This window comes from Perognathus longimembris, chromosome 2 (genome assembly GCF_023159225.1).
Source record: "Perognathus longimembris pacificus isolate PPM17 chromosome 2, ASM2315922v1, whole genome shotgun sequence".
Classification (NCBI taxonomy): Eukaryota; Metazoa; Chordata; class Mammalia; order Rodentia; family Heteromyidae; genus Perognathus; species Perognathus longimembris.
Genome location: NC_063162.1, coordinates 97,517,236 through 97,544,586, shown reverse-complemented (window position 1 = coordinate 97,544,586; position 27,351 = coordinate 97,517,236). Strand labels below are relative to the sequence as shown.

Here is a 27,351-nt window from a genome sequence, read left to right as displayed (position 1 = left end):
CAAAAGTTGGGGCAATGAGAAGAGACTGGAATGTAGAAATGAAATGAAGATGACAACAAAGGAACATAACAGCAATGTTCTAATTACAAGATGGAAGGGGCCAACTTGCTAAAAGCCTTTACCCAGCAGGATAAGACTACCAAAGTGACAGCTAGCTGTCTTTCTAACTCTGTCATCTTGCAGAGCCAAGACTTAACACCATTAATGGTACTGAGTCAAAATTTGGGTATGTATTTTCTCTTTCAAATGTACTTTCAAAGCCAATTTAAAACAAAAAGCAAGAATTAAATGAAGAAAGGAAAAAGAGGGAAGAGAGGAAGCAAATGGAGAAAGGAGAGAGGAATAAAATGAATCAGAGAAGAGAAAAGAAGAGAGAAGAGGAAGAAAGTAGGAAGAAAGGGGAGCCACAGATGGCTAAAGAATATGACACTTAAGAGGTGACACTGAGCACAACTATGTTCATCGAAGCACAATTTGTCATTGCTAAAATATGGAACCCAGATGCTCCTCAGTGGATTAGTGGATCAAGAAAATGTGGTATATATATACAATGGAATTCTATGCCTCTATCAGAAAGCATGATAGTGCCTCATTTGTAAGAAAATGGAAGGACTTGGAAAAAATCATACTAAGTGAGTGAGCCAGACCCAAAGAAACATGAACTCTATGATTTCCCTCATAGGGAATAATTAGTACAACTCTAAGAGAGACATAGCAGAAGATCACAATAGCTGAATAGCTATGCTCATATGAACACAAGGTAATACAACAAAAGATAATAGTGAAATGAACTCCATGTTATGGAAATAAGTGGTATGTCATTGTTGTAGTTGATTTCAACATATGCCATGTGAAACTGTACCTTTTTTTCCTCTCATATTCCCTTCCTGTAGTTTTACTCTTGCTATTACTGTAACTGATCTTAGTACCTCAAATATTGTATATACACGTGTTGGAACTAGGGAAGGGAAAAGGAATACCAAAATCAAGAGACAAAGGAAAAAAAGAAAAGCCATTGCAACAGTGATACTTAAAAAACCAATTGGTGTAAACCAACCATACAACGAATGGGAGGAAGGGACCTGGGGAGGGGGGGAGATAGGGGAAAATGAGGGAGGAGGTAACAAGTTGGATAAGAAATGTACTTCTTTACATATGAAACTGTAAGCCCTCTATACTTCAATTTGACAATAAAGAAGAAAAAAGTGTTTTAAAATAAAAAAAGAGGTGACACTAATCAAGATACTTTGTATTTATAAACTGCTTTGTTAAGTAAGTGGCAACTCCTTCATACAACTACTTAAAATAATAAAAGGGAACCCAAATTGTCATAGAACTCATGGAGAAAATGAGCAAAAAATAAAATAAATAAAAAGAGAATATCATTCTTTTGAACTTGTCATACCTGATTTCTGGCTTTTGGACTGTATTACTGAATTTGTGACTATTCATAATTCAGACTATTCCCTTACAGTAAGCACATTCCTAAAGAATTTCAGATTGACATCACTGAGGAGAATTCAGAATACCTGAGAGTGAGATCATTTTCTGAGAATAACCTCCTGAAGATCTTTGAAGTGGGTAATCATATCCGTGGGGATGTCTACCTTCTAATATATAAAGGAAATGGTAAGCATGAGCAAATAATCTTGTGATTATAACTACTGGTCCACAGATCTCATTTTAAATTTCACAGTTTTGGGAAAGCTTTCATGTTTTCTCTGAAGAAATGGCTAGCCAAAGAGTTTTTGAGAAAATAAGACTGGAACAATATAAAAGTACATAAGTCATTAAATGTAAAGACATAAGAGACATTCAAAATTATTTATTTTCATTGTGTGTTATTCAGAAAAGAAATCTACTGATCAGAAAGCAGAGCTGGAGAGAAGCCTACCTACACACACTCAGTAGAAGCTGTAATTTTAGGATTGGAGACTATTCAGAAGGAATTAACATTTCCTTTTTAGCCAGGGTTGGTTTTCTTTAAGCTTCCGTGTTTTTCTGATTTAGGATAGCAACATTTCAGTGGCATATCCTAAGGATTATGTCAAGAGTAAAAAGGTTTTGTGTGGGGGTTCATTTTTACTGTTCATATTTATTATCTGTTTGTATTTTTTTTTTTACAATATGAAGCACATTGGAGTCTACTGGTTGCAAACTATTGTGTAAAATTGTATAGATGGCCTATTGGTGGTATTCAGAACATGCTACCCTAAGATATGGCATCTTGAGTAACTAAATATTTTGAGAGCTATAACATGCAAGGGATAGTCATTCTGAACTTTCCTTGCTCTTCTCCTTTGAAATAGGTCTGAACACCATCATATAAGAGGTGCCATCCTTATACCCAAGGTGAAAGACTGCTGTATCACTCACAAGAGTCTGGCAGGGCAAAACTTGAACCAATAGGCTTTGCTCCACATATCACAGTTTACTATAGCATTACATCATGCAGTTCATTCCATTATATTCCTCCAAAAGTCCTCATTCTTCATCAAACTCACTATACTGTAAAAACACTGAGGTTTAACTGTTTCTTGAAGTCTCCATTTTCAAATGCAGGCTTCCTAGGTCATATAAAACTTATATTAATAAACCTGTATGCTCCTCATTTGTGAAGCTGTCTTTTTGGTTTAGGGTCATTGCCATGAACTTTGGATGATATTTTCCCTTTATTAAGATAGTATATATAATTATAATTTACTATATATTTTTTCATTTACTGAGGCACTTGAAAGTCTTTGAAACAATATTTCTAATTCATATCAGAATTAGAAAAAATAAGTCCTTTAGAACACAGTATCAATCTCTAATCACTACTTACATTGACTTACAATAATTTGGTGGTGAGGTGTTATCGCAAATATTATAGGTAGTTTTAAAGATACCTTAGAGTGTCATATTTTGAACTATATTCACTGTTATTAGCAAGAAGACTCTTGAAAACAAGACACTAAAAAGATATAACAAGCACTTGTTTTTACAACCCAGGTTTTCTTTTATTATATAAAACCTGAGAAGATTGTCAACATTACATTAAGGTCTATAGGCCAGAAAGTAGTAATAATAGTAGTAATATTGACAGTAATTTCTTGATTTTTGGCAACTGTATTTTGCTTAGGGTCCATGCCCTGAAATGAGAGAGGTATCATGTCAGCAGTTGGTTTCTAAGCAGTTCAGCAAAGGAAATGCATGTATGTACATCTGATACACAAGTCAGGAACATTGATATAATCCTTAAGAATTATACTAATTCAATAGTATTGAACTAGTATATGTGATAGTATTGAACTAGTTAGTATATGTGAATGTGTGTGTGTGTGTGTGTGTGTGTATGTGTGCCTGTGATTTAGTGGAGAGGAAAAAGTAAATATAGAAAAAGGTTAGCCTTTGAAAAATTAGTATTTCTTTTTTTTTCAAATTTTTATTATCAAACTGATGTACAGAGAGGTTACAGTTTCATACGTTAGGCATTGGATACATTTTTTGTACTGTTTGTTACCTTGTCCCTCATACCCCCCTCCCTCCTCCCCCTTACCCTTTCCCCCCTGAGGTGTTCAGTTCACTTACGCCAAACAGTTTTGCAAGTATTGCTTTTGTAGTTGTTTCTCTTTTTTTACCCTGTGTCTCTCAATTTTGGTATTCCCTTTCAATTTCCTAGTTTCTATACCAGTATACACCGTTTCCAATATACTCAGATAAGATTACAGAGATAGTGTAGGTACAACCACAGGAAGGTGATACAAGAACATCATCAATAATAGAAGCTACAGATACAGATGGGACGTTGAAAGTAGTTACAACTGTGATATAACAATTGTCTCCATAACATGGTGTTCATTTCACTTAGCATCATCTTAGGTGTTCATAGAAAAATTAGTATTTCTTTGTAATATTCTTGCAATTTTTTTCTAAGCATACTTAGTTGATAATTAAAAAAAAAACCTTTAACAAGTTTGACACTACTTTACATATGTAACTGTAATCCCTTTGTACATCAATAAAATAAAATTTAAAAAATAAATAAAATCTTTAGCTGGGTGCTGGTGGATCATGCCTATGTAATCCTAGCTACTGAGGAGGTTGATATCTGTGGATTCAGGTCAGAAGCCAGTCCTGGCAGGAAAATCGGTAAGACCCTTATTTCCAAGAAACCATCAGAAAACCAGAAGTAGAGCTGTGGCTCAAAGTGGTAAAGGTAGCCGTGAGCAGAGAAGCTCAGGGACAGTGCCCAGGCCCTGAGTTTGAGCCCAACAACTGATATAAACAAATAAGCAAGCAAACAGAAAAACCCTAAAAAGAGATTACAGTTTAAAAATTAGGACATCCTAGGCTGGCAGTGTGGCTCAAGTGATCGGAGTGTTTGCCATCAAGTGCCAGGCACTTGAGTTCCAACCACAGAACTATCAAAACAATAAGAACAACAGCAAACAAATTAATAATTTCAGAACCATTCAGAACACTAACATATTATATATTACCAAAAAGCAAGGTTTCAAATAAAATGCTCAAAAAAAAGGTGTACCATTTCATTTATACCAAGTCTTCTTAGCTTGCCAAGACTACCTTGGCTTGTGTACCAAACCTTTAAAATACAAAAATAATACCTAATATTTCCAATGTCTCTCTTCACCACAGCCAAATAAAGAAGAAGGTATACTTCCTGAATACAACAGAACTGCTCTCCTTGTAAATTGTAGCCTCCTCATTGAGGTAATTAATTTTAATCTTCTATGAGAGTTGAAAAGCACAGTGGTACATAACCACATACATTAATATAAATAAAACAAAAAGATTGTAGAAACTCACCTGATTAGTCAATATCATTTCTTCTAGGTACCTGTTTTAAAACTATTGGAATATTTCACAAATACACAAATGATATGGAAAGAATTTTCAGTTTCTTAGGTTGTACTGACAAGTCTGAACCATTGCCAATGATTTTTACACACTTCATCTCATGTCTGAGAACTAGATTTGCCTCTGCAAATCATATTGGCTCACTCAAAGTTCACATTCCTAGAATTCACCAGTTATCTACCAGAGGTGACATCTATATCAAACATTTGTTCAATAAACCCAAACCAGATTTGTTCGAATGGGTGTTTTTAGAATTTCAAATTCTTACAAGATTGCTTCCTTGACTTTAAAATTCCCTTACTAAACAACTTTGAAGATTTCAAATATCTTAACCTAACAAAAGCTAATTACAGACAGATATTATAGTGAAGTGCCAGACTTTGAAGTCAGGCCCCACTTTACCACGCGAACCCCACTTTACCACGTGAACCTGAGATAAGCAGGCCCTGTGAGCAAACCCAGGACAAGCTTATTAGGGCCCAGCCAGTCTAGAACTCTAACTGCTGGGAATGCTTAACTCTGACTGCCCCCAGAATGCCTCCAGCCCTGAGCCAATCAGATTTGTACCTGTGTCCTAATCTTGCTTGCTTGAACACCTGATTGCTGTAACTTTGTTTTTTGCCTTTATAAGCCCTGTGTAATCGCAGCTTGAGGCTTCCTCCTAACCTGTGTCGGTGGGTAGGACCAGGCCTGAGTTGCAGATGGCTTGAATAAAGTCTTGCCTTGCTTTTGCATTTCGGAAGGTCTGAGTCTTGGTGGCCTTCTAGGTGGTCGTTTTGCGACTTGGCATAGCAATAGTTCTTTTTTTTTCCTTTCAAAATTAAATAGACATTTTCTCCTGGTATCAAACTCAGTGAAGATAGTGGTTAATTTGCCTTTGTAATTGGAGTCTTAGGTAAGAGGGGAAAAGCCCAGTTAACTAGATGAAGCCCTTTGTTAACAGACAAGATTGCAACTCTAAGAATTAGGAGGATAGCAATGAAGCATAGAAGGCCTGGAAATTAGCTAGGGAACTTTTGTTTCAAAGTAATTTTAAAGTTATTCTTTTCTTCTGTTTTTGGTACCCCTCACTAAGGAATAACATAGGGAAAGAAGGAAAACAACAACAATAAAACAAAACAAAACAGAAAAAAAACAGGAATTTTCAGAGTGAATTCAATTCTCTTGAAAATGCTTCGCTGAACTGCTTGCATTTAATCAAGAACTATATATTCCATAGAGAAAACAGTGAAAGTGAAAGTGTCTAACCATAGTTATGGCTGAACATTAGGCACCCCAATTTACTACTTCAATTTCTGATAATCTTGCTTCCTTAACTATTTTTAAGTAAGTCATTAAGAAGTCTCCTAGTCAATATGTTACCTGGGCTTGCAACTACCTCTCCTCAAAAAGGGGATGGAGCAAGAGGAGAAGATGATGATACACTCAAACTAAAGGGTAGTACTTTGGTGGGAAGAAAAGTTTTATTTTGTTTTTAATCTAATTTATTATCTTTGTTGTTGTTGTTCCTAAGACTTGAATTCTGGGCCTGGGTGCTGTCCCTGAGCTCCTTTTGCTCAAGGCTAGCACTCTAACACATGAACCACAGTGCCTCTTCTGGCTTTTTCTGCATAGTTTATTTGAAATAAGTGTCTCAGAGTTTCCTGCTCTGGCTGGCTTTGAACTGCAATCCTCAGATCTAAGCTTCCTGAGTAGATAGGATTACAGGCGTGAGCCACCAGTTTCAGTCTGAGCTTTATCTCTTTGCAGCAGTCCTGTGTGTTACACAGTGATAGGGCTTAGATTTGGGTAAGCTGTGGTTTCAAAGAGCTAGGAGAAATCCCATAAAGATTGGGGAGTTTAAGTCACATAGGTGTTGGCTATGTGCTGTACTTCTAACTAGGGAATCAGAAGGACAAGAAGCAATTAAGTTAAAAGAACCCAGAAAAAGATATTAGCTACCAAATCTTTCTAAAGAATAAGAAAGAAAGTATAATAGGGGTCAATCTAGTGGTTCAACCTATCTGCAAGCCAGGCTGTATTATTCCATTACAGTTTATTATATTGAATTATTCTAAAGGCCTTCATTAGAGAGATTAAATCAGGATTCTATTTTGAAAAAAAAGTGAAGCCAGGTGACTTAAGAGGAAAGAATGAATATTCCACATGATAGATTCAAAGTGAGTAAACAATAAAAGCAGCTAACACTGACTGTACATACTAAGTATGTATGCATAATCGTAATGCCATAGTAAGTGCTTTGCATTAATTTTCTTTTAACCCTCCCCAAGACCCTTAGACGATGATACTTCTGTTATCCCAGTGAAATTGTGATTCAAATGTAGGGTATGTTGCTTATAGAAGCAAAACTCCTAAATACCATTGTACTCTGTAAAATGAAGCCTTTCACTAAGTAGATAGAAATTTGTGGTTTGGTTTAACTGCACCCCTAACTCCAACAGAGGTTTCCCAGGACACAGCCCAAATATAGAATAAATCTATATGAGGATATAAATCAAAGGCCATCTTCAAGACCATTACCACAATCTTAGAAGTGACTGGAATCATTTGAGAGATTGGACACTGATATATTCAAATAATCTTACAAAGATCCAGGAAATGTATTCAAAAGAGAGAAAGGTTGGGGACCCACAAAGACTTAGCTGAGAAAGACTAGGAGTCCAACACATTCTGGTTAGTGAGGATGGCATTTATGACAGTAGGGAAGTCAGGGAACATATGAGAGAAGTTAGACAGCCCAGGTTGTTTTCTTAATTATTCATTCACTTAGCAAATGAAACCAAATTAAGAGCAACAGGATGATCACTAAGAAAGAATAAGTTACAGACTCCCCCATACACATTTATTAGGTAGAAGGAAAAGAGCAAAGCACAAAGAATTTGTCTGGGAGGTATGAGATGACTCATAGGAAACCATTATCTTGTACATTGTGTCCAGATAAGTACTGTCCCGTAAAAGGAATAATTGAGTTAACATGCAATTTAACGCTTTCTACTTTCCACAATAGAAAGGTAAAAATAAAATTATTTTAATAATGTATTTTATTTATCCCAATATTGCTACAATGTTACTCCTTTACCAAGTAATCAAGAGAAAAATGTTAATAGGGTATTTTACATTTTTTGTAGTATCAAGTGGGTAATAGGTTTGTCTACAGTTCAACAGCCACAGGGAGCCAGTGCCTAATGAATGGGGACCTCACAGGTCTATTTAATGATCAAATTAATGGTTAGTGAAATCAAGAAACACTAGAGTTCAAAATACTGGATCTGGCACAAAGTCAAGGAGTTTGGCGAGATAATGTAAAAAGCAGTAGCTCTCTGATATTATTGGGATATATTAATGTTAAACCATTTGGTACCTATATAATCAACACTGCTTTCATTATCTTACAGAGAAAGAGCTGGAAAGCAAATATGGTAGTTTCTACAGTAAACTTTATTTTGTGTACTTCACTCTATCTCTTCTCAAGAGGTTTTTTAGGATTTTTGTTTACAACAGGGAGTGTTCCAAGTCTCTTATGTAGTTGTAGATGTTAAGACTTTGTCCAAAGCAAAAATCATCTGTATCAAATAAAACCCAACTCACCTCCCTAGCTTTTGGGAGTATGATGAGGAAGTTGACCTCACCACACTTAACCGCCTGAAGTACTGCAAAGTGTGTGAGATTGAGACATTTATGGCTCTCAGTGGACTTAACCACACAGCTTCTGGGGGCTATGAATGAGTTGGCCTAGCAAGATGAACCTAAGTTTGAAAAGTGGTGGTCTGAACTTAAATTCTGGTTCCACTGGTTGCATGAAGTTAGATACACACACACACACACACACACACACACACACACACACACACACAGAACTTATAGGCAAAGTGCTTAAAAATCACTTCCCTCAGGGAAGTCATAAAACTCAAGGCATATCTTATAAAATTAAGAAAACCAAGAGACAATGTGGATTTGGGAGGGGGAGAATGGAAAGACTGGAAATGACATTGATCAAGATCCATTGTATTTATAAACTGCTTTGTGGAAGGGCAACTCCTTTGTACAACTACTTAAAGACAATTTTAATAAAAGAATCTACAAAAAAAAATCACTCCTTTCCAAACAATGCATCCAATTCAAATAGCAGCTTATTGAATTTGACGTTGTTTTATGGCAATTAAAGCATGTAATTTCATATTATTTTGCTTCTGTTTCAGTGGGCAGAACATAAAGAATATTCACTAACTTTTTGCCATTAAACTTAAAAGATACCACCATATAGTATACATACTTTTATACATGTTTCCGTGTTTTCATTATATAATGTACTTTATATGTTACCATTATACTATAACAGTGTGCACCACACATCACCTATAGCTTATAGTGGAATATGGTATTTCAGCCCCTCTCTGAAGAAGTATGCATACATTTTCTTTAAGATGCCAGACTCTGCATCACTGTCTTAGTGGTCTCACTATGTGAACCTGCATGTCTGTTATCCAGTACAATGCTGTCACCCCTCACAGACAGCTATTGACAAGCAAAAATGTTTTCATTCCATCCTCCTGACAGATTTCCATTTATCAAATCTATTCCAACAGTCAAAAACTCAAGCATGCTTGCACTTAGTTTTTAACTTTCCGTTTACATTTATTTCTCTAGACCCAGTAGCAATGTAGAAGGGAAGATCTGCTGCTTTGTTTCAAACCAAAATAGAATGTTTTTTTTTTGTTGTTCATGGGCTTGAACTCAGGGTTTGTTGGGTGCTGTTCCTGAGTTCTTTTGCTCAAGGCTAGCACTCTACCACTTTGGGCCACAGTTCCACTGCTGGTTTTCTGGTGGTTAATTGGAGATAAGAGTCTCATGGACTTTCCTTCCCAGGTTGGCTTTGAACCTTTATACTCATATCTCAGCCTCCTAAGTAGCTAGGATTACAGGCGTGAGCCACCAGTGCCTGGCTCTGGAATGCATTTTTAAATACAGAGTTAGAGCTACAAGCAGAACACAACACAAGGAGAGGATATACAGAATGTTTAAGTGGGCATTTTAAAAGTTAGGAAATGAAGACAGAAAGGGGAAAAGTAAGGACTGACCACTTCCTTGTCACATTGACAAATGAGAAAGACTGAAATAAAAGAGAAAAAGTCACCCAGCCACACAAACTCACCTGCATTGGAGCCAGTCAAATTGTAGCGTGCATTCAGCTTTTTTATGATGTTCTCATGGATTTGGTTCCATTCACTCTCTGTGTTACACCTATGAAAACATTATCACTCAGTTATCTTTAATAGATGTATAAGATCAAGCAATGACCTGAAGAGCACACCAGCTCTTTTTGATAGACCCACCACAATGTACTTTCCAAAGCTCCTTGGAGTCTCCCACAATTCACCACAAACAACTGTTACATTTTAGCAAGTCTGCTCCAAGGTAAGTTGGAATGTCCATACTTGATAAGGCCAGACCATGTACCTTGTGACTGAGGTCAAACAGTCACAAGTGGTTCCCAAAACAGAAAATAGGCCTCAGAGAACAATGTACACAATGAAAGGCACAGTGGACTAAGAGTTCAAAGCTCTAAAGTGAACATCACCCTCATCTTTATGTTCTTTGGGAAAATTATTTTCTCTTTCTGTGAACCTTGTAGTATGTTGTGATATCTGGTAATGTACTAAAGAACATTAAGTGTCTCATGATAATGTCTTGCATATATTCAATGTTCAATAAATATTAGTTTGCATTAGAGTTTCTGACTTCTTAATGTGGCCAGATCTGGCTAGCATGAAAATGAAACAAATTAAAGCAAAATGAAATTGATTAATAGAGCTTACACTGGCATAAAGCTGGCATGGTATACCAAGCAGTCCCAAAACTACTCAGATTTTTTCCATGTCTGAGAGAATAGCATTGCTCTATCTTCTTATACCCATAACCATTGATACCTCTTTATTTAGCTAGCTCATGTTATGTTTTATTACATGGTGTAATACACCTAGTTTATATATATATATATATGTGTGTGTGTGTGTATAATATATATGAAATAATATGTGAAATATGTAAAATAATATAGATATAGATAAAATCAGAGTTTCTGAGAACTGGATCTAGAGCTAATTGATCTAGGGCTGCACCCCTTCAGTTCTTTGAACAATTGGATCGATGAATGTCCCTCTGACTAGTATTTTCCTAATGAGTTGATATTATTTTCTTTGTGTTGAGATGGGTTTTTACTTTGTAGCCCCAGCTGGCCTTGAACTTAAGATTTTCCTTCTGCCTCAATTTCCCAAATGCTAGGATTAAAGCATACACAGCATTTCCTAAACTCATAGTTCCTTGTAATTGTATAGTGAGTGTTATGACTGGTTAGTATTCTCTGGAAACCTCTTTACAACTAGCTGAATTGGCATTTATTTTCTATTTTTTGTTTTTTGCCATTCCTGGGGCTTGAACTCAGGGCCTGAGCACTGTCCCTGGCTTCTTTTTGCTCAAGGCTAGCACTCTATCACTTGAGCCACAGCGCCACTTCCAGCTTTTTCTATATATGTGGTGCTAAGGAATTGAACCCAGGGTTTCATGTACATGAGGCTAGAATTCTCCCACTAGGCCATATTCCCAGCCCCTGAATTGGCATTATAAAGGCATTTCTCTTTAGGAAGAATTACCCAGAACCTTACTGAAGAGGAAAAAAAAAGACAATAAAAAACTACAAAGAACAGCAAAATTTATTTTTACAAGAGAGTATCTCCCATAGGCAGAGGTGGAATTCATAGTCCTCTTCAGCTGGCTGTATAATAACAGGTCCTACATGTCACAGTCAGCCCCTCAGTTATCCCAGTGGCAGGATTGATGCACATTCTCACTCACACCTGGCAACCTTATGCCAAGAAATGGTGGGGTTATGTTTGCCAAGAAGTTTAGTTTTCTTTAAGAAGCAATATCGCATAACATTATCATCACATGACTTAGCTGTGGTATGAAATAATAGCTGTGAAAAAACAATCTGATAATCTGAGAGCCTCAGGCTCTACACTTGAACCGTGCTGGCTACAGATGGCTTTCCCTCTTGCCTTTATGACTTAATTAAGCCTGGTGCTCCACTACTCAAGCCATACCTCCATTTCCAGTTGAGTTTTTTTTTTGCTCATTAACTAAAGATAAAGAGTCTCAGGTACTTTTCTGCCAAGGCTGGCTTCAAACTGCAATCCTCAGAGCTCAGCCTCCTGAGTAGTTAGAATTATAGGCATGAGCCACCCATAACTGGAGAAATCATTATTTTAAATACATTATATTTATGACTACCAGCAGAGTTTGACAAAAATTTCATGGTAGATTTCAAATCCAAACCTTAAAAAATAAAGGATGACATATAATTAAAAAGAGAGCGAGAGTGAGAGCAACAAACACTAGCTAGGTTCCATAAGTTTGTTCAAATTTAAAATGAAGGTCACTGATCTTATCTGTCTTAACAAGCATACAACATTTGCAGTCCTAAACCACTGGTTATAGATAAATCTTTGTCAACTAATTACTAAATGTGCTTTCATAGGTCCCACTGGGTAGAAAGTCAATAAATCCATGAAACCCTGCAGCCGTGGTCACAAAGCAATTTAAAATATGTATCCTATAGGCAATGGCCCAGTTGTACTATCACATATGAAAACACTATTAGCATATTGTATCTTTCTACACAAGCTGTGGAATAAAAGATGAAAGAAAATTTCCTCATGGAAGAGACCAGAAGTGTGGTCCTCAAACCAGGAATGTGGACACCCTAAAGGGTCTGCTCCAATGACATTACAGTACTGTCCATCTTTCACTAATAACCATGGGGAGGTAGTCAGGGTGGGTTGATTCAAACAAGTGATTTTTATTTTTTGGCAATAAGGGATAAACTGTATCCGCACTAAAAGATGAAGTCCTACAGTGACCTTATTTGGGAAAAGGATATTTACAGAGATAATCAACTTAGAACAAGGTCATTGGGGGTAAGACTCTACCCAACATAACTGTGTCCTACAAACAGTGAAATCTGTATACAGAGATATCACAGAGAGACTGCCACATAATAGTGAAGGCAGGTACTAGGGAACACCAAAGATTGCCAAAAAAGCACTAGAACCTAGGAGAGAGGCTTGAAACAGATTCTCGCTCATAGTCCTCAGAGGGCACCAACAGAAAACAAGCACCTTGACCTCAGATTTTAACCTTCAAAACTGTGAAGAAAGCTCTGTTGTTCAGGCCATGCTGTTTGTGTTACCTTGTTATAGTAGGTCAGACAAACTGATACATGGAATACAGGGTTAATTTGCTCTCCTAATTACTCATACAAAAATTATCTCTCTACTTTTGAAGTACAAATTAATTGTCAGAGGGTTAAGCCGTATTAGACTTATAAATTCAATGGTAGTATTCTATACAGTCAATGGTTTGCTGATCATTATACTGTCTGTATTCTTTAGCTTTCTTATTCACTGATTGATTAAGGCAGGATCTCGATATATCATCCAGGGCGGCTTCACACTTGTAATGTTCCTGCCTTAGTCTCCCAAATGCTGGGATTTCAAGTATATGCCATTAAGCCCAGCTACCTTTTATTTTTTTCTTTTATACAGCACTAGTAATTAAACCTAGGGCCCTTCACACATTAGGCAAGTACTTTGCCACTGAATATATTCATAGCCAGTTTCTTTCCTCTAACTTATGTGGGCTCATTTTTAGCAAATCTACAGATGACTGGCCTTTGAAAAAGTACTAAAATTCAACCTTGTTCACCTTGTTCTTCAATCTCCACATAAAGAAGCATTCACTCAGACCAGGTTGATATGAAGCAATGCCCCCCTCCCAGTCCCCCGGCATCTCCACATGTGAATGTTGCTTACATGTACACTTTCAGGACTAGGTCATCTTTTGTCTCTCCTGTTAACAGGTCAGCAATGCTAAGAACTGCACAGCCAAAGGGTCGCCGATACTGGACACTGCAGGCATTCTTTTTTTCTCCTGCTCCCATTCGACCTGTCCAGTTAAAAAGCAAATAGAAATATGGAAATATTTGATTAGAAACATCTTAGAGACATGCAGTGGTATGTTCCTGTCATCCCAAACTACTGGAGAACCGTAGTGGCTGGGTGTGGCAGTGCATGCCTGTCATCCTAACAATACAGGGAAAAGCACAAATATGAGGACTACACTGACCTGGTCATAAAAGACTGTCTTGAAAATAACCAAACCAAGAGAGAGCTAGCTGTTAAAGTGGCTCAAGAGTGCCTGCCTAACAAGTGTGATATCCTAAGTTCAAAATTCTAGTACTGCCAAAAAAAAAAAAAAAGAAAGACAAGGAGCACAGGAGATTCTGACAATGTAAGTAATGAGTACATGTGATCAGTGAGTATGTTCCTGAGAATGAGAGTTTAAAACTCAGTCTATTAAAGACATGTGATTTGTCACATGTTTTCATTATGCCAGTAGGAAGGCTTGAAGCTCTTGTTTGGCTCTCTTCCTTGCAACTGTTATTCTACCATTTGGGCCATGCCTCCAGTGCAGCATTTTATTGGCTAATTGGAGATGGGATTTTTCCTACTTTTATGCCTCGGATGGCTATCAAATGCAATTCTCCGGGATTCAACCTCCTCAGTAGCTACAATTATAGGCATGAGCCACCAATGTCCGGCTTACTGTAATATCTTACTATCATTTTCAGTGAGGTATTTTGAAGAACAAGAGTGGAAAGTATGCTGGAACTGAAATATAAAAAGTTAATATTGGGGAGAAAATATGCAAATTTGTCTCCATATGATCACCAACAAATCCATAAATTGTTTCCACTTAAGCAAACCTCTACATCACCTCAGGAAGTCTTTAGCACTTCCAAAATAAAATGCTAAATAGAAAAAACAATAAAGATGGCAATATGCTTTTTTTATTCATCAGTAACAAAGAAAAACTATTTCTGCAATATGCCACTTTCAGGGAAATGCTTACAAAGAGAACCTTGAAAACAGGTTATTTCATGGTTAAAATCAAAATTGAAAAATGGATGTCAGTTACTTTTTAGACTAATGAAATAAGAAATATATCTAAAATATAATACCTGAAATACAATTTTCTCATGATGCTATATTCTGTGGACAAATTATAATCTATATCATTTCAATATTAAGTTTTGCCTATAAATTAAAATTTTCTAATGTCATATTTAAATTCAATGATCAACCAACCAACCATATTTTTACTTATCAAACTGGTTTAAACAAAACCAGGCAACACTAAAGCCATCAGCACAGCTATGCTCATTGCAGCATTGTTTACCATAGCCAAGATATGGAATTAACTCAGATGCCCATCAGTGAATGAATGAATAAGGAAAATGTGGCATATATACACAATGAAATTCTATGCTTTCATCAGAAAGAATGATTGTTCCATTCATATGGATATGGGAAGGCTTGGAAAAAAAATTTACTAAGCAAAGTAATTCAGACCCAAAGAAACATAGGCTGCATGGTTTCCCTCATTTGTAATAATTAGAGTGTACGCCTGTAAATCCACAACTAACCCAATGGATAGTAAAAGACAAATAATTACACCTGGACATGATTAAACAGCAGTCTGAACATTCACACAGTAAGAGCAAAAGAGGATTTTCTTAGGAGAGGATCACAAAGGTTCAATAGTATGGTCATGTGATCTATAAAAAGAGGATTATCAAAATGAGCTCAAGAAATGGAAATAAGAGGTATTTTTTCTTATTGTAATGTGGTTCTTTTTCCCCCATTTTTTCTTTCTTTCTTTTTCCCCTTTGTCACTGTTTTTTATTTCTATATCCTTTGTTTCTCTTCTATATCCTCGTTTCTCTTCTTTGGAGAGGGAAAAGGGAAGCACAGAAAAGGTAGGACAAAGGGTGAGCCAATCCCACAGTGAAACCCACTAGACACTATGTTGGAAATGAACTATACAACTTTGGGGAAAGGGAACTATGTGTGTGTGGGGGGGGACTGGGAAAGAGTGAGGAAGAGGGTGACACTGTTCAAAAGGAAATGTACTCATTACCTGATTTATAGAACTGTCATCCTTCTACATATCACCTTTACAATAAAAATTTAAATATCTTTAAGAAAAGTATAAGAGAAAAAACAAAAGTGTGTCCATTTGTTAAATTTACACATCTTCAATTTATCTCTTCTTTTAATATTAATATAGAATTCATTAGGAAAACTAAATATATACTATAATCTCCATCAAGATCACCATTTAAACTTTTATAAATGCACTCACTCATTGAGAGCAGTATTTCAAAGTTACTTAAGATAGAAAAGTTCATCAGTAAAAAAAAAACTGAAAAAGATTATTTCTAAGGATTCTTTCAACTCTGAATTCCTTGCTTACACAAGCATTATATACATACCAGCTTTCTTTTTTCTTTCATTCTTTTTGAAACACTCTCTTCCTCTAATACTGCACTAAAAAAAAAAAAAAAACCACAAAAAAACTCGTGTCTTGGGGTGAGCAGCTATGGTCACCCAAGCGGAGCCTCCAGCAAGCTCTGTCCCTCACTGAGCACCAGCTCCCCTCTACTCATCTGTCCTCAAATACAGTTTTACATTCCCCCCTGGCTCTGTGGGTATGACAGCTTGGGATACCAAGATTGTGGTATAAATACTACACCAAAAAAAAAAAAGATTTCATACCAGTCTTGGTCTCCCCAACTCTAATGAGAATTCATAGTTTTGCTGTGATTTCTAAGAAAACGTTCTAAGCAGAAGAAGTAGGAAGATACAATATTGAGAATCCAGCTAAAAGTTAAAAGGGCGGGTACAGAGGTTGAAAGAACTTTATATCTTAGATGGGCAGGGGGATATAAAACTATTAACCTTCTTTCCAAATCTGGGCATCAACTCCCATAACAGAAATGTTTCTGCTCCTGTCTTCAGCAGTCAAAGAGGTCACCATGCCTTTTTCCCAGTAAAGCTGGTACAAGGGACTTTCTATAAAAAGCAAGAAGTATCTGTCCCTACTAGATAACAATCTCCCACTCCTTAATTTCACTTCAAAGAAGCTGTCAAACCAAGTCTTAACCTTTCACGAAGTGTTTTATCTTAATCTCATTTCTCCTACATCTCAAAATATTGCTGCTGTAAATGTTTGTTTATTGTTTGCATTTTGCAGTAATTCTAGAAAAGTATTTGACTACATCTAGGGGTGGATACAGCATTAATTCCGAGGACTTAAAGATTAGAAGTAGCTTTAGCTAAAAGTTGTGATCACCAATCAAATGCCAAGCATTTTCAAGCAGCTCTTGTGATGTTAGTAGCACTGAGTTGGCCTCAGTTTTATCTCTGCAAGTGAAGGTCAAGGGCTAAAAGGGCTCATTCTATGCTGCATGTCTTTCTAATCTCCAAACCCACAGACACTACCTAGAAACCTGGGAAGCCAAAAGTAGTTGAATTTTCCTTCATAAGCTATAGTCATTTACAGGTATATTTGAGCAATATTTACATAAAGATATCCAAAACTACATTTCACAGTAACAATTGCTAATACAAAATTGAAATAAAACAACAATAACAAAGAAATAAAAAATAACCTAACAAGCTGGATGGCCGTCATCCTGAGATCAGAGGTTTTTATCTCAAAAACATACGACAACAAAAACTTCTGACTTTTCCCACATTTTAAAAGATTCATTCCAATCCTTTTCTTGCATATTTATTTGTAACACTAACAAGTAAAACCACAGTTTACTTTTTTTTTTTTTTTTGGCCAGTCCTGGGCCTTGGACTCCGGGCCTGAGCACTGTCCCTGGCTTCTTCCCGCTCAAGGCTAGCACTCCGCCACTTGAGCCACAGCGCCGCTTCTGGCCGTTTTCTGTATATGTGGTGCTGGGGAATCGAACCTAGGGCCTCGTGTATCCGAGGTAGGCACTCTTGCCACTAGGCTATATCCCCAGCCCCACAGTTTACTTTTTAAATAAAGCATTTCTATCCTCCATACATAAAAAGTAAAATGAAAACAGCTTTTCACAATACATTTTTAATGAAAAGAAAATTTTAAAAATCTATGTTGGAATGCTAACATTTTATGGTCTCCCTTACTGTACGTATAAAATAAACAACTACAAGAAAGATAAAGATCAATTTACAGAACTGTATGGCAAGCTATTACTACTCTGCAGAAGAGTTCCTGTACAGTTAGTAAGGAAGCAGCAACCAAATCCCCAAATCAGTTGAGTACCCTTAATACAAAACTGTTCAGGCTACGCCATTCCTAATTTTACGTAGCTGCTCTGCTATAAAAGGTCTGTTTTCACAGGCATTTTATGTAGAAAAAAATGAGGGAATATATTCTGCTCCAATGTATTCTGCTCATTGTAAAACACTTACATGTGTTCTGCAATATGTAAATAAATTATGCATTGTAAAAATATTTTCATGCTCAGATAAAATTTTAGGAAATCTGATCAAAAAAGTTGGAGAAGTACATTTTTCTCTATAGGATTTATCAAACCCTTTAATAAGCTGATGATATTCTATAAGTCAAAAATAACACATATATATGTAGTATTCAGTATCTTGTAATCTCTGTGTAATAATGCTTTGTGGTATTCTCCAATTAGGAAGATAAACTGGTAGAACATTTAGTTTTTCAAGGTTTATCTTATGTTACTGAAATTTAAAGACCAAAATAATATGAGTCAAATATGTTTAGAAGGTCCAAAATAAAACAACACAGTACTTAACTGACATTGAGAGAGACTAAAATCTACTTAAACTGCATGAGGAAGTCTGAGGTGAGGTCAGGCAGGCTCAAAAACAATCCTCAACTTCTGTGCTTCTTTTCAAATTTTGCTCCAAATAGCAAAAAGTGCCATAGAATCCTTTTAGCTACTCATCACAGGGCTGTACCTACCAATTCGGATAATGTGCACAGTTATGTAGATGTCTTTTCTTAGCTCGCTGCTGCCCAAATCCTACCAAAAAAACAAAGTCCAATTATTTTAAAATTCATCATCTGCACAGTAGCTTGAAGAGAACAATGCTTTACCTTCACAAAAAGAAAAAAGACAAAGATAAGCATAGACATTTGTAAGGAAGCACATGATTCAAATCCTGTTCTAAAAATATCAGTAAGGTCATTTAACAGGTACTTAAACTGCCTTTACTGGCTCTTTACTTGGACCTAGAAATTAAAAGACAGCACAGCTTGGCATCCGTGCCCCCGTTTTTGTATCCACCTTTGCTCTTGATTCATTCACCTTGCAGCCATGTTGGAATTCAGGAAGAACAGGACTAAACATTTTTACAAAGATGGGCAAAAGAAACTGTCCTCAGGAAAACCAGTCCCACATCCATACTAGGACTGTTGAATTCTACATATGTTTCATCCCATGGTCAAAATTATTTTCCTGTTTAAACCCAAGGCTCCTATCTATACTCTGGGAGATGGGTTGAAAGCAGGTAAACCTCCCTTTCCTGCTCATTTTTGCTACTCTCTATATGGCATGATGGGCCCCAGGAAGCTCGAGTCTAGGGACTAAAATTCCAGAGTCACCAACATTAGGTCATTAATACTGAAAAGAAAAACCATTCCCCCACTTTTTGAACATCTATGAAACAGATTGTAGAGACTTAGTAGCATGCTAGGCTTTATCACTAACAGGCTTAGTGTGGTAATGGTATAATAAAGATTAGCAATACTCTAATGGATATACTGTATGAAGCAGGGTCAATGATATAATAAAGAAAGCAAAGGTAATCATGATTAGAATCACGTGGAATTCTGGTTACTGATGTATTTATTTGCAAAGTTCAAGCAAATTCGCTATGCTCTTTCACAATTAATACCAACAAGCAAACTTTGAAGAATACATTTCATGGGTGAAAGAAGACACACTTACCAGAAAGAGAGAGCAATGGCGTTCTGGTTTATCTGGGGCTTTGGGAAGCCCATTTCTATTCAGTCTCAAGAAAAATCTCTCACTGTAAGAGAAAAAACAGTTTAACATTAAACAAAGTTAATACTAAAATATTGAAAATATTTAACATTTATCTCTGCTCTAATTGTTAGGTCCTTTATGTAACATCAAAACTGCTTCTGTGAATTAAGACGTTATGGAAGACAATAACGAACTGCTTCACTTCTGAGAAGACTGATAAAGCAGAAACTGCACAATTGCCAAAAATTAAGCCTTAAAGGAACAGGTTAGGTTTCCATCTCATGTAATGCCATTGCTATTTATCCCCAAAGCAGAAAATAATGCACAAAATGACCTAAGATTTGCATGATTTGTCCCATCTTCCTTAATAAAAAATAACAAATGCTTTTTTTTTTTTTTTTTGTCAGTCCTGGGGCTTGGACTCAGGGCCTGAACACTGTCCCTGGCTTCTCTTTTTGCTCAAGGCTAGCACTCTGCCACTTGAGCCACAGTGCCACTTCTTGCCATTTATCTATCTATATATGTGGTTCTGGGGAACAGAACCCAGGGCTTCATGTATACGAGGCAAGCACTCTCGCCACTAGGCCATATTCCCAGCCCAACAAATGCTTTTATATTTCATAGTTATCTAGGTCTATAATCTAAGTACCAACTTTAGTTCTGTTGGGGTTTTTTCTTGCCCCTCCGGGCTCGGACTCTTTCTTCCCTCTTCCTGCCCTCCGTAACGTCCTCTCCCCCAACTCCCGACCAGCAGGTAAATTAGAGTGAGACGTGGGGGTTCCGTCCGGCCTGGCGTGCGTGTGACGTACGTGGTAATGTGGCCGCTATCCTTCCCTGGGAGCTAGAGTACATAGACCACGGAGTTGGCTTCTGAGAGCGAACTAACTTTATTGAGAGAAGGACAAGGGGAGATGATTCCGAAGGAAGGGGGTTGGCCAGGATTCCGATAGGCCAAGAGCTGTCACCTGACCCCCAAGGGCTAGCGTCACTCTGAGCTCACCGAGCCAGGGCGGGGTTGGTAGGCACCGGGCTGGCTGGCAACCGGTTGGTCCAACCGGTTTCTCTGGATTCCAATCCAGAGGGGGTAGCAGGGCCGCATTCCCCAGGGCTGGGGGAGGTGCATCAAGCCCCTTCCATCAAGGCGAGAAAGATGGACCCCAACAAGTTCCAAGGATAAAATCTGATTTTTTTTTTTTTTTTTGGCCAGTCCTGGGGCTTGGACTCAGGGCCTGAGCACTGTCCCTGGCTTCTTTTTTGCTCAAGGCTAGCACTCTGCCACTTGAGCCACTCTGCCACTTGAGCCACAGCGTCACTTCTGGCCGTTTTCTGTATATGTGGTGCTGGGAAATTGAACCCAGGGGCTCATGTATACGAGGCAAGCACTCTTGCCACTAGGCCATATCCCCAGCCCCTGATTTATTTTTTTTTGTCTATACATGAACAGATCTCAAAATCTCCACATATATGATGCTGACCAGGTATTATTTAGAGGTCACAGATATTAGTGATGCCATTTAAATATGAGGTAAAATGCCTGAAATTATTTGCATATATTCAAAAAGGTAAAATTAGCTAGAAATCCAAGAAAAATGAATCTACCCACAACCACAAGTTTCAAATCCTCACTGAATTTCAATATCATTGGTGCCTAGGGCAGAATCAAATAGCTGGCTGCTGCAGGCAGAGAACACAGAAACCAATGTCCAATGAATGTGAAATTATCTCATGGAATGGCCATTGTCAGTGCAGCTTCTATCTAGGGAACAAGCAGGAAAATGGAGTGAAAAACATTAATAAAAGGCTCAGAACCTACCAAGTCTCTATGTTATATTTATCACTAGATCCTTGATTTAAATAATGGCTCTGTCATTCAAGATGTAAAATAAGACCCATAAACAGATCTCCAAGGAAACATGTATTTAAATTTACAACTGTTTTTGGAATACATTTATTCATTTGAATGATCTAAGTCTAGATGGGTATATTTAACAGATTCAATTGCTACCTAAACCTCATCTTTTTCCCCCTTAATATTATGCCTATTCCTGACCTCTCATATGAGAAAGGGTAACCAATATACATTTCTATGGGGCCATTTCCATTCCTATTATCCAAGCTTTTTGTCACATAACAGGTGGATGATAAGGGGAGAATATAAATTGCTGTAAGGATTCTCAACTAAGACAAAAATTCCTCTACAATAGTATTCTGAAATGGAGCCTAGGAATGACAGATACAGTCAAGAATACAGAATTAAACAGCTTCTTCTAATTGTCATTTACTATAATTTTTAAATTAATTTATTGTCAAAATGACATACAAAGGAGTTACAGTTTCATATGTAAGGCAGTATGTACATTTCTTATCAAACTTGTTACCTCCTCCCTCATTTTTCTCCCTTCTACCCCCTTCCCGTTACCGACCCCCTCCCATGAGGTGTACAGTTGGATTACATCATATAGTTTTGTAAGTATTGCTGTTGGATTGGTTTGCCTTTTACTCTTTGTCTATCCATTTTGATGTTCCCCTTCCCTTCCCTACTTCCAATAAACATATATACAATATTCAGGGTATAACAGTGACATCAGGGGTAAAACCCTGAGGAAGAAAGACAAAAGAAAGTGGCATCATTTCAGATGGCACATTGAAAACAAGGACAATGGCAAACCACTTAATTCTATAACTTGGAGTTCATTTCACTTAGCATCATCTTATGTGTTCATGTGCACATAGCTATTGAGCTATGTCTTCTGCTAGGATTGTCCTAAACAGCTACCCCCTTAATAAATGAGCTAAAGACCTTTCCTCTTCTCTGAAGAGGAAATGAGAATGGTCAAGAGACACATGAAGAAGTGCTCAACATCATTGGCCATAATAGAAATGCAAATCAAAACAACATTGAGATTCCACCTCAACCCAGTAAGAAATGTCCTTTATCAAGAAAATTAATAATAACAGATGCTGGAGAGGATGTGGCCAAAAGGGAACTCCTACTACACTGTTGGTGGGAATGTAAACTTGTTTAACTGCTCTGGAAAGCAGTATGGAGCTTCCTCAGAAGGCTAAACGTAGAACTCCCCTACGACCCAGCAGCCCCACTTTTGGGCATCTACCCAAAAGATTACAAGCAAGACCACACTAAAGCCACCAGCACAACTATGCTCATCGCAACACAATTTGCCATTGTTAAAATATGGAACCAAAACAAATGTCCCTCAGTAGATGAATGGATCAAGAAAATGTCATACATTCTATGCCTCTATTAGAAAGAATGACATTGTCCATTTGTAAGGAAATGGAAGGACTTGGAAAAATTATTCTAAGTGAAGTGAGCCAGACCCAAAGAAACACTCTTATCGTTTCCCTCATTGGTAATAATTAGTACTATAATTTTTTTTAAAAAGATCATAATCTCTTTCAGAGTGAAAGAAAATTCACTGTTATTTCAAAAATATACAATAAAATCAATAAAAACCCATACTGGAATAAAGTATTTATACTTTAAAACAGCCCCAATACTAGGATTTTTTTTTGAGACTTCACCATTTAAAAGGCTCTTATAACGTCTTCCTGGATGGATTAACTCCTATTACTTGTGATGTCTTTAGGAAGTAGATACAATTGTAATAGCCATGTAGTAGAGAAACAAGAATAGTGTTTTTTTGTCAAAGATCACAGAGCTAGTAAGGATTTTATCAAGAGTAAGGATTTTATCCCAGGTGTTAACTGAAAAACCTTTGTTCCTCATTTAAATGTTATTGGTACATCATTTTCTGCTCTATGATGAGTAATTGTTCCATAATATTGGAGGTTATGGGAAGTGTTGCTCATCCACAAGGCTTAGTCTGGCATAGTTGCCAAGAATTCAAGCTCACTTTCTTCATACCTCTTTTGGGCTAAGAGAAATAAAAGACATACAAATCTTGATTTAGCAGGCTCCAAAGCAATCCTTAACTGAACTGTTCTCTGGTAATTTTTTCAATGGAAGCATGACTTGGAAAATAAATTATTCTACTAAAGGAGGGCAAAACTCCAGAAAGATTTGAGTCAATGTTACTTACTCAAAATGATTCAGGGTTAAGGCAAGTTTTGTTTTGCTTCTTAGTCACCAGTCACTTAAAAGATTTATTAATTGAATTATGGCCACAAACATAAGCAATGTGAGCATTTTGCCCTCTCCTCAAAGGACATCATGCCCTGCTGTCTATTCCTACTTCTGGGTGAGGTTCCTTTTTATCCCTCCTGGATCATTTGAGTAAATTCTACATTATCTAATGCCATGCCAGTCTGAAATGGTGAATACCAATGAAATGAAAATACAAATGCCAAGCAGACATTTTAGATATTAAAACTTCAACTTTAATACTATTATAAAATATGATTCTGTGTCTGTAGGTTTCATTAATATACTGGTAAAATGTTTTCTAAAGCACCCTAGTTCAGAAAACAGATCATTTTTGCTCTGTCACTGTTTTCATTTCACTAGTCTAGACAGAATCTTGATTATGCAAGGACTATACTATATCATATCCTGTTTCAGAATATCAATATGTACTGAGCCAGTGACATGTCCCTTAGCTTAAGCATGCCTTAAGGGGAAAAATAAAAATAGAACAAAATGGGTACCATGGAGAAGTAAGCCAGTAAAATTGATTAAAAACCAGACTTCTTTTAAGAGAAAATCTTCATGGCCAATTAAGAACATTTTTTATTCATTTGGTGACACATTGTTGTTATACAAACCCAATCAATCTCTCTTCATTTTCAATGATATAGTAACTATTTAGTCGGCAAATGGGTTTAGAAGATAAAAAGGCCTGTAAGAATGTACTTCATAATCTTTGAACTATAATTACCTACTTGTACTCATAGTATGAGAATACCATAGAATATGATTTCAGGGCCAGGAGAAGATTTGAACAAGTTTTTCTTATTTCATTCTAGCACACCTTCTGAAATTCTCTGAACAAGCTTGTGGTCATATGCAAGCATACTTCTGACACTCTTTCTTAAGTCCTCTTGTAAGTCTCATTAGGAAGTCTGATACTGTAACTTAAAAAGTATTATTATAAGATGTCTCTTACCTCCATTACACCAGTTACAACTGTTTTACTAATCTTAGAAAGTAAAAGTTTATGTTTGCTTCCTATTACATTGTGAGCAACTAGAGTATATGCTTGTAACATGCTATCTAAAACTTCTGGCCAATGACTTGGTATTCCTTGATAGGAATAAAGGAATACAATGTAGTAAGAAAAAAATAGCATTCAAACAACTAGAAAGCATTAATCTCCTCTAGATATTCTCTCCCTTCAAATACTACAAAGACAGATTTCAATCAGTGGTTCCTTACCACCAGATATTAGATTTACCCAAATAGTTCTGAATCCTAGATCATACCACTTAACTCTATTCCTATACACATGTCATATCTTTATTATATTATATTACATATATTAATAGCAAAATCTATAGTGATATTTTGTAATACCATCTCCTTTTCAGAGAGTAAGCAAACGAGATCCAGCAGAGGAAAATTATTATTTGGCTCCCTTATATAAAATTACAGAGGAAATGTCACTACAGGAGAAATTTAGTGTCTGCCTAAATTCTGTGTGAGAGCCATTGTAAAACATGATACTCTAAGCCAATACTTTCTTTTTATTGCAAAGGTGATAGACAGAGGGATTACATTACCTAAGTAAGGAAATGAGTACAATCCTTGTCAAACATTGTTAACCGCCCCCCCCCCACCTCCTTTACCATCCCCTGGATTCTCTTCCACCCATTCCCCAAGTTGTGAAATTCATTTCCAACAAAGTGCCTTTTGAATATCACTATTGCATTGCTTTAGCCTTTGTCCTTTGTCTCACCAATTCTGTGTATCTCCTTCCCATCCCCAAATCAGATAAATTTATATATAAGACAAATGGTACTGAAATAAAAATCAGTGACAACAGGGATAAACCAAAGGGGGAAAAAAACACAGGAAAAGACATAACTGTGAACAGCACGCTCGGGCTTGAGCGCATGCACGTGCACACACACACACACACACGCACACACAAACACATACCCCAAACCTCATTTCCATAACTTTGAGCCAATATTTTCTTCATAAAGAATAAATATGTATATATGTAGGATAGTCCTATAGAGGATCACAATAGCGCAATAACTACATACATATAATCATAAAAATGATACTAATCAAAATGAATTCCAAGATATGGAAACAAGAGGATATTTTAATGTACTGTGTGAAGTTAATTTCTTTTTTTCTTTCAGGTTTTTCTTCCCGCTTTGGTTTATTCTCTGTTGTCACTGTTTTTTATTTTGGTATCTTTGTATATATATTTATCTGATTTGGGGAAGAGAAGGGGAATAACAAAATGGTGAGACAAAGGACAAAGACTGAACTAATGCAACCGTGATACTCACAAGACATTATGTTGGAAACGAACTTTACAATTTGAGGGAGGACAGTGAAGGGGAGGGAAAATCGGAGAAAAATGAGGAAGGGGGTAACAATGTTCACCAAGAAATGTACTCATTCTGGGCACCAGTGTCTCATGTGTACAATCCTAGCTACTCAGAAGGCTGAGATTTCAAGATCGAGGTTCAAAACCAGCCTGAGCAGGAAAGTCCCTGAGGGTCTTATCTCCAATTAACAACCAGTAAAGGGGAAATGGCACTGTTGAGTAAGTTGTATAGTGCTAGCCTTGAGTTGAAGAGCTCAGGGACAGCACCCAGGCCTAGAGTTCAAGCCCCACAACAGATCAAAAAAAAAAAAAGTACTCATTACCTTACTTACATAACTACAGCCCCTCTCAGTATACCATCTTTACAATAAAAATAAAATAAAATTAAAAAAAGGGAAGAATTAGCCAAATGCTGGGAGATAACATCTGTAATCCTAGCTATTCTGGAGGCTGACATCTGAGGATTGTGGTACAAAGCAAACCCGGGCAGGAAAGTCCATAAGAGTCTTATCTCCAATAAACTACACAGAAAAGGCTGGAAGTGGTACTGTGGCTCAAATAGCAGAGTGCTAGCCCTCAGCAAAAGAAGCTCAGGGACAGCACCCAGGCTCTGAGTTCAAGCCTAGGACCTGGACACATGTACATACAAAAAAAAGAGTAACAAATCATAACCATTTATTACATACAACCTACCTTTTTCCAATAAGGATTAGAGGAAACCAAGGTAATGAAATAAATATGTAAATAAGTATCCCTAGCATGGCCCTTGAGGAAAAAAATGAAGCCTGTACTAGACTATGATTTAAACTTTCCATAAATCTTCTCTATTAGGTAAAAATTATTATCACTCAATTTGACACATCTGGGGCTAGAAATATTCAGTAAGTTGACCAAACTAATATGGTTAATCAACAATGAAGTCAAGACATTAATATCTAGAGCCCAACTCAACAGTCTTGACTCTTAATCACAATGCAATCCTTCCTTTAAAGAACAGAGTACATCAGAAATGGATGAAAAAGTGAGATTGATTAAATCAATGAATCATGGGCTTTTACTGTGGAATTTCAATAACATATAAAAACAGTTAAC

The 27,351-nt window shown here is 36.8% G+C and overlaps 1 protein-coding gene across 6 annotated transcripts in view; it reads right to left on the bottom strand.

The window, feature by feature from the left end:
- Positions 1 to 27,351, bottom strand: part of Dock4 (dedicator of cytokinesis 4) — a 417,461-nt gene that overhangs the window by 163,063 nt on the left and 227,047 nt on the right. For all 6 annotated transcript variants that reach the window (XM_048339770.1, XM_048339775.1, XM_048339771.1 and 3 more), the window contains exons 9-12: positions 19,739 to 19,820; positions 18,751 to 18,811; positions 13,728 to 13,860; positions 10,013 to 10,101 (exon numbers count right to left, since the gene is read on the bottom strand). In XM_048339770.1, coding sequence (XP_048195727.1) covers positions 10,013 to 10,101; positions 13,728 to 13,860; positions 18,751 to 18,811; positions 19,739 to 19,820 — 365 coding nt within the window. The remainder of the gene's footprint in view (positions 1 to 10,012; positions 10,102 to 13,727; positions 13,861 to 18,750; positions 18,812 to 19,738; positions 19,821 to 27,351) is intronic.